Source organism: Mandrillus leucophaeus, unplaced genomic scaffold (genome assembly GCF_000951045.1).
Source record: "Mandrillus leucophaeus isolate KB7577 unplaced genomic scaffold, Mleu.le_1.0 Scaffold109, whole genome shotgun sequence".
Taxonomy (NCBI): domain Eukaryota; kingdom Metazoa; phylum Chordata; class Mammalia; order Primates; family Cercopithecidae; genus Mandrillus; species Mandrillus leucophaeus.
In genome coordinates this window covers 138925-146678 of record NW_012099098.1, presented here as the reverse complement: position 1 = coordinate 146678, position 7754 = coordinate 138925, and the positions used below count along the sequence as shown (strand labels likewise).

Here is a 7754-nt window from a genome sequence, read left to right as displayed (position 1 = left end):
GATCTCCTGACCTCGTGATCCGCCCGTCTCGGCCTCCCAAAGTGCTGGGATTACAGGCTTGAGCCACCGCGCCCGGCCATGGGCAGTTTCAAGGCAGACACCTGACCCATGGTCAGGCTGTTAGTGCCAGGCACTGTGCACTGGGCCAACCGCCCTCTCAGCCTCTTCCCAGCACATCCTGGCACCAAAGGATGGAGACTGCCATGGGGCTCTGGGTGGAGCCCATGGGGCACCAGCCTCTGACCCAGCTTCCTTCTGGGAGCACAGCCCCCTACCCACTTTCCATTGTCCGAGGCCTGGCGAGCTCAGGATGGAGGTCGATTCATGACATTCCCTCTAGGCTCTTCCTGTGGCTCAGACTGGGAAAAGGAACGGGTTGGTGGTTGGAAGGGCTGGTCTTCCCATGAGCCCCAGGGTGGGGCTGGGGATAGGTCTCAGTCCTTCTCTCTGAAAGGTGAAGACACGTTCCTTCCTTCATTCGGCTCTTGGGAGCTGAGAAAAGACTTTGACAGCCGGGCTGTGGAAGGGACAGAGGGCGATGGCTAACACTTGTCAGCCCTGCCTGACTCCATGTGGTTTCAGAGAGTGACTTGCATTCCTTGAGTCTCAGTTTCCTCATGCTTGTCTCTCACTGGACATCTCTGAGCGTGTCCATCCCCTCAGGGCCTGGGGCAGCCCTCTGATAGAGGAGGAGGAAGGGTGCCAGCCACAGTTCTGCTAAGCCCTACCTCTCCTGCCAGGTACCCCACCTCAACCAGAATGCCTGGAACAACCTGGAGAAATACAGCCGCAGCTTGACCCGCAGCTACCAAAACGTCTATGTCTGCACAGGGCCACTCTTCCTGCCCAGGTAAGGTGGAAACCAGGGGGCCGGGGGGCGGCAGAACCTGCCACTCACAGGGCCAGGCTCGCCCCAGGCTCTGGGTCAATACCAGTTCCCTACTCATCTGGTTTCCTGGCAAGCCTGTCAGCTTTCCTGCCTCTGGTCCCCTCATTCCACTTCCACAGCTCAAGACCTGTCGGGTACCCCTGACCATCTCTCCTCTGCCCATGGGCAGCAGCAGGCCCTGAATCTGCCCCCGCTTCTCCCTGCTGTCACCTCTTGGCATGCCCAACCGATCCTGTTCTGCCCATATGGAAACCCCTGCAGGTCCCTGGTGCACCGAGCTCTCCCACCTTCAGTCTCTGCTCTGCTTGGAGCACTTTCCTCCACCCTTCTCAGGAGTTTGAACCTAGATCTGCCTGACTTGGTGCCTCCACTCTTGCCCCTCTGCAGCCCTGCGTCTCAGATGGAAGCAACGGAGCACCTCTGGGCATGCTCTGTGGTTTTTCTGGCCTGCAGAGGGCTGGGACTGAGAGGCAACATGTGGAGCTGAGCAGCTCACTCTGGAATCCACAGGTTTGGGATGGAGTCCAGGCCTGCCTCATCCCCTAGTTCCTTGGTGCTGTGGGCAAAGGACCTGTGTCCTCCACTGTAAAACCTGCGACCTCTTGGTTGATGTCACGTGCTTCCCCAGGGCCTGGCCCACAGGCTGGCCAAGGTGGTGGTTGGGGCACTGATCAAATTTCTTTTTTTTTTTTTGAGACGGAGTCTCGCTCTGTTGCCCAGGCTGGACTGCAGTGGCCGGATCTCAGCTCACTGCAAGCTCCGCCTCCCGGGTTTACGCCATTCTCCTGCCTCAGCCTCCCGAGTGGCTGGGACTACAGGCGCTCGCCACCTCGCCCTGCTAGATTTTTGTGTTTTTTAGTAGAGACGGGGTTTCACCGTGTTAGCCAGGATGGTCTTGATCTCCTGACCTCGTGATCCGCCCGTCTTGGCCTCCCAAAGTGCTGGGATTACAGGCTTGAGCCACCGCGCCCGGCCTGATCAAATTTCATTAGCAGGTGCCTCCTAGGGCCCGGGGCAAGGGAGGAGACTCTGCTGAGGGGAAGCTCCCGTCCCGTGTCCTGGCACCTGTGCTGGTGCTGGGATGTCACCTGTCATGGTCCTTGCCCACTTGGTGCTCACCCCCGTGGGGAGAGACGGACAGTTTTTAAGTCTCCCCCCAGATGAATGTGAATGTGCAGAAGGCTCAATTCTTCCAGCGGCATTTATTGTCGCCCACTCTGCCTGACCCAGTGTTGGGCATAAGGAAAACAGAGGGAGAGTTAACCTCCACCCTGGAGAGAGTTCCAGCCTCAAGGAGGAGCCAGGCGGGCTACAGAAGTCTCACAGTGAGGGAGTGGTCCTGCAGGCTGACAGAAGTTAAAGGACAGATCAGGGAAGGCTTCCTTGAAGAGGTGGCCTTGGGTTCATCCAGGCCTCCTGCCCACGTGTGCCTGGGTCTGCCTACAGGACAGAGGCTGATGGGAAATCCTATGTGAAGTACCAGGTCATCGGCAAAAACCACGTGGCAGTGCCCACACACTTCTTCAAGGTGCTGATCCTGGAGGCCGCAGGCGGGCAAATTGAGCTCCGCTCCTACGTGATGCCCAACGCACCTGTGGACGAGGCCATCCCACTGGAGCGCTTCCTGGTGCCCATCGAGAGCATTGAGCGGGCCTCGGGGCTGCTCTTTGTGCCAAACATCCTGGCGCGGGCAGGCAGCCTCAAGGCCATCACGGCGGGCAGTAAGTGAGGGCGGAGCCCAGCAAGGCTGGGCGTGTGCAGGCCGGGGAGCATTAAAGGTGGTGATTTTTGGAGACAAGTCTGGCGGCGTCCATCCCAAGTGACCTGCAGAGCCCCTGGTTTCACTGCTGCTTCACTGATGTCCTGGGCCCCTTAGAACTTTCAGGGGTGCTGGGCACCGGCCTGGGTGAGGCCAGGCTGCAGGGCGGCCAGGGAGATGAGGATGGCCTCCTGGAAGAGAAGTGTGGCAGTGGGCTGGGGACTGGGAGGCTAGCGGGTGCCCCCACTCCTAGCCTGTCTTCAGTGCCTGCTGCCCAAGACCCAGCCCACTGGGGTCCCCTGTCCTTAGCAGAGCCTGGTGAGGTTAACGACAGGCCCAGGTTCACACTGCACACTTGCCACCTGGAGGACCACATAGCTTCCTCTTCTGAGCCTGAGAAGAGGACCTCAGGCTCCTCTTCTGTAAAATGAGGGTAAAGGTAACAATGCCCACCTCCCAGGGCCAGGGGAGGGCAAGGAGGTGGGCAAGAAGTTCTCAGCCCTCACGCAGGGATGGGAAGCGGGGGAGCCAGGGTTCTGGCTGGGGGGTGTGGCTATCAGGCTCAGTGCTTGGCTTGGGCGAGGCCTTAGGGATAGGTAGACAGGGCTGTCAGCCCTGCGAGACTGATGGGAGGACCAGCCTCGCCGGCAGTTCCTGTAGCACAGCGTGTTACGCCTGGCTCCAGAAGTGGTTCCATGAGGCCCAGGACGAAGGCTCCAGCTGCACGTGGCTTCCCCCGTGGGACAGATGCAAGTGAGACCCCAAGAGGAGAGCTGCTGTGCCCACCGTGGTCATACACAAGGAAGGAGCAGAACCAGGGCTCTGGGAGATCACTGAGCGCACAGCTAAGGAACCAGAGGCCCGGAGCAGGGGTGGGCAGGGCCCTCTGGGTCACCTGCCTGGGAGCACAGGACGGGCACTAGCACCCATGGTTGACTCTCAGCTACACTCATGTCCCATCGCTGTGGCAAGAGGCCAAGAGGGGATGAGAGGACCACCTCCAGACAAGGCACCATGGGCAAGGGTGGGTGACAGGGCAAGAGTGGCAACTGCCCCTTGGACAGATCCCAAGGCCCCAGCGGCTGGCGGTCGGGGAGGCAGGCGGGCTCACCTCCGTGCGGATGGTGCGGCTACCCTGGCCAGGACAGGTATTCACGTAGAAGTCAAAGAGGACACTGGGTTCAGCCACCTCCAGGTTGGGGTCAGCATCCACTCCAGCTTCCAGCCCCTGGAGGCCCCCGAACACCACAAGAGCATGCCTGGCACATGTAAGAGGGGGTGACTTGAGTGGTCATCGAGGCCCCACCCAGCACAGCGCCCAGACCTGTCCCTCCATACCCCAGACAGCAGGGGCCCATCTGTGCAGCTTCACCCACCAGGCAGGTTCCTGGCCACATTCCTCCTGCCCTGGTCCCGGCCCCAGGAGGTACACACCTGAAGCTGGGAAGGTGGGCAGAGGCCACATCCGAGCCACGCTCTGACGTCCCGATGGTCAGGTCATACCCGTCCTGGAAGGGGGCCTCAGCAAACACAGCACCTGGGGATGGGGCCAACTCAGTGCGGGTCCTGATCCCCACAAGCCGCAGCTCTGGGTATGTGTGTGTGTACTGAGGCAGGGGTGGGTGGGAAGAGCTCTGTGTGTGTGTGTACTAAGGTAGGGGTGGGTGGGAAGAGCTCTGTGTGTGTGTGTGTACTGAGGTAGGGGTGTGTGTGTACCGAGGCAGCGGTGGGTAGAGCTGTTCCTGGGAAGTCAAGGACTGAGCAGGGCGGACACCAAGCCTGTGCTTGGCTGGGGAACAGGGCAGAGACTGGATAGGAAGAGGCACCAAGAGCATGAAGTGGGCCTCTGACTTCTCTGGCCCTTCTGCCTCCATTCCCAACTCTACAGAAACATTGATCAATGATGATACTTTGGCTCAGTAGTCCTTAACAGCATTCCAAGCAGTACATCCAGGGGGAACAAGGCCCAGAGAAGGAAAAGGACTTGCCCAAGGACACACAGCAAGTTGATAGGACAAAAACCTTAGTCTGATATTTGGGTCAGGCAAGGCTCCTGGCCACCTCCCAAAGGGATGGATGGATATTCAGAGAAGTGAGCTCTGTGCTTACTGAGGCAGGAAGCCAGTCGGACGGTGTAGCCCCAGTAGAGACCAGCTTTGGTGCGAGGGTCCTGTGATGACACCACTTTGCCACGGTAGGTCTTGCATTCTGGAGGGGTAACAGAGTCTGTAAAGATGGGGTGAGGGAATGGAAGGAGGCGGCTGAACCCTGGAGCTCGTCAGGCCAACCCAGGGGCTGGGGAACCTTCCAGATACCTGGGAGCTGCTGCTGGTTCAGTCGCACGGTCACCCGAAGCCCAGGCTCCAGGTTCTTGTCAATCTTCACTTCCTGGGGAGAAGCCAGAAGAAATGGGTGCCATTCCTCTCAAGATCAGCAGGGGCCGTGGCTCTTCCAGATGCCACCAGGGGAGCCCTGGGGCTGGCAAGGGACCAAGGGGTCCAGGTCAACCTATCACCCTCCACCCCTGGCACCAGCTGAACCTGCTCACAAGAGACCATTTGTGCAAAACACAGGTCACTAGCCGAACACATGCCTTTGGGGCGCTCATGGCACAAGGTAGAAGAAGTACATGAAACCCAGTTTTCTGCATTTTGGTAGCTCTGCCACTTTGAGTTGGAGTCTGGCTCTGTCACCCGGGCTGGAGTGCAGTGGCGCGATCTCAGCTCAATGTAAACTCTGTCTCCTGGGTTCATGTGAATCTCCCGCCTCAGCCTCCTGAGTAGCTGGGATTACGGACGCGTGCCACCACACCTGGCTCATTTTTATACTTCTAGTAGAGACGGGGTTTCACCATATGGGTCTCAAACTCCTGACCTCAAATGATCTGCCTCCCTCAGTGTCCCAAAGTTCTGGGATTACAGGCGTGAGCCACTGCGCCTGGGTTGTGCTTTCTGATGGGAGGGGACTCCATACATGCAAAGGTTTCTGCCTCTGATTTGAGAAGACTTGAGGGTAAAGAGGTAGCAAATTAATGCCCTCGTCCCAGCTTGGCTCTGTGCCACCCGGGAGCAGCTCCAGAGTGACTTTCAACTTGTTTCTGCAGGGTTTTGTTTGGAGCATGAGAACTGTCTTCTGTTGATTTGCTTTTTAAGCAACAGTAAATTCATTCTTGGCTTTATCTATTGAGCCCCATTTTGCACAATTCTCTGGCCCAAATTTGCATCAGTGAGGGATTTGGGGCAGCTCCAGGACTCCCCCCAACATCCATCTGCTTGCGCTCCATCGCTAGGGTGTGTCCTGGAGGTGTGACCCAGCCCACCTCTCTGTTCCTACCTTCTTCATGCCACAGTTGACAAAGGAGCCGTGGCCTGGCCGGGTGGGCCGATCCACCACGATGCCCTCTCGGAACTCGGATTCCTCGTCCTGACGCATGTGGTGGGGGCTGTCCAAGGGGTTCAGGAGCCCTGCAGAGGCAGGGCCGGGAGGAGTCTAGGAAGGGCTAGGGCACACAGGGTGCAGTGGGGACCCTGGAGCAGAGTCCCGGCTCTGCCACAGACCTGTGTCTTGGCGTCAGGCACAGGTCTTGCTCTCCCGGGCCTGCTTTCCCACCTGGACAGCGCAGGGTAGGACTGGGTGGTCTCTCAGTGTCTGTGGCACAATCCAGGGGAAATGGGGGGCGGGCCCACACAGTGTTACCTGCAAACTGTAGATCCTGGTGCTTGGGGAAGAACGCCTTCCTCAGGTACCTAGGAAAGAATGCTGACCTCAGGATGGTCCCAGGGGAAGCTACCTCCTCCCTGGCCTCCACTTTGACACACCCCTCCCTCATGCTCAGGGGAGTGACCCCCTTACTGCGGACACTCCAGGTACTGCAGGATCCGGGCCAGCTGTACGCACGCCTGCCCCTTCTTCCCAACTCCTGTGAATTCCCCCTCCACGGTCCTGGAGAGAGAGAGATGGGGGCTCAGCATCCAGCTGTGACCTTTAAGAACTCCTCTCTACAAGTGCACGCCTATAATCCCAGCTACTCAGGAGGCTGAGGTGGGAGGATCACCTGAGCGCAGGAAGTAGAGGCGGCAGTGAGCCATGACCATGCCACTGCATGCACTCCAGCCTGGGTGACAGCTGAGATACGGGTTTAGACCTTCTGGCTCCCAATCCCACCTCTGCAGTCATCACCCCCACCTGGCTAACCCTACCCCCTAAGGATTACAGAAGGAGTATTTCAGGCAGGACACGAGGGAAGAGTCAGGCATGTGGACAGGGGCAGGGTGAAGCCTCGGCCCATCCCGGCAGCCCCTCCCTCTCCCTGAACCCTGGCACCCTGTGGGATGGCCCCTCACTTGGCATCCTGGCCCTCCTCATCAAACACCACGATCTCATCCACACAGAAGATGGCACAGGCTCTGGCAATCTGACCGGCCAAGTAGGTCCGAAGCTCCGGCGACTGAGCATTGTCCAGGATGGAGCCCGGCAGGGCTACGCTCAGTGTGTAGGGCCGCCCTGAGCAGGGGAGGGGTGTTTCCAGTCAGCCTGAGAGGCAAGGGCCCCCCACCTTCCTCTCTCTTTCTCTGTCCCCAGCGTCCATGGTTTGAGAATTTCCTTTCCCAAGTGGGAGGAATTTTGAGATGAGCAAAATAGATTCAACTCCCCTCTCTGGGCCTCAGTCTCCCAGGAGGAAAATGGACGCAGCCATCTCCATGGCTCCTCTGAACAGGGCAGACCACTGGGCGAGGCTGTGGAGCAGTTAGGAGCAATGGCCTAAGTTCATATCCTGGCTCTCCCACTTAGTGCCTCAGTTCTCCAGCTATCAAATGGGGATAAAATAAAAGCTGATATCCAATAAAGCTGATATCTAGTGTGTGCACATTAACCCGATAGCCATTAACCTGATCCTTAGTGAGGATACTGCCATTATCCCCATTTATAGACCAGGAGCCTTCAGCCCTGGGAAGTCAAATACATGGCCCAAGGTCACACAAAAGGTGGTTCATGCCTGTGATCCCAGCACTTTGGGAGGCTGAGGCGGGCGGATCACCTGAGGTCAGGAGTTCAAGACCAGCCTGGCCAACATGGCAAAACCCTGTCTCTACTAAAAATACAAAA

General features: G+C 58.4%; 2 protein-coding genes across 3 annotated transcripts in view; one reads left to right on the top strand and one right to left on the bottom strand.

Moving 5' to 3' along the window:
- Positions 1-2687, top strand: part of ENDOG (endonuclease G) — a 5204-nt gene extending 2517 nt beyond the window's left edge. The window contains exons 3-4 of the mRNA XM_011988625.1: positions 687-850; positions 2336-2687. Of these exons, the coding sequence (XP_011844015.1) occupies positions 687-850; positions 2336-2618 (447 nt within the window). The 3' untranslated portion in view covers positions 2619-2687. The remainder of the gene's footprint in view (positions 1-686; positions 851-2335) is intronic.
- Positions 2076-7754, bottom strand: part of LOC105544916 (chromosome unknown open reading frame, human C9orf114) — an 8007-nt gene continuing 2328 nt past the window's right edge. The window contains exons 4-12 of one of the 2 annotated variants that reach the window (XM_011987628.1): positions 6992-7151; positions 6501-6590; positions 6345-6394; positions 5982-6112; positions 4964-5036; positions 4758-4874; positions 4083-4185; positions 3760-3907; positions 2076-2839 (exon numbers count right to left, since the gene is read on the bottom strand). In XM_011987628.1, coding sequence (XP_011843018.1) covers positions 2771-2839; positions 3760-3907; positions 4083-4185; positions 4758-4874; positions 4964-5036; positions 5982-6112; positions 6345-6394; positions 6501-6590; positions 6992-7151 — 941 coding nt within the window. In that variant the 3' untranslated portion in view covers positions 2076-2770. The remainder of the gene's footprint in view (positions 2840-3759; positions 3908-4082; positions 4186-4757; positions 4875-4963; positions 5037-5981; positions 6113-6344; positions 6395-6500; positions 6591-6991; positions 7152-7754) is intronic. The other variant, XM_011987636.1, reaches the window with a different exon arrangement.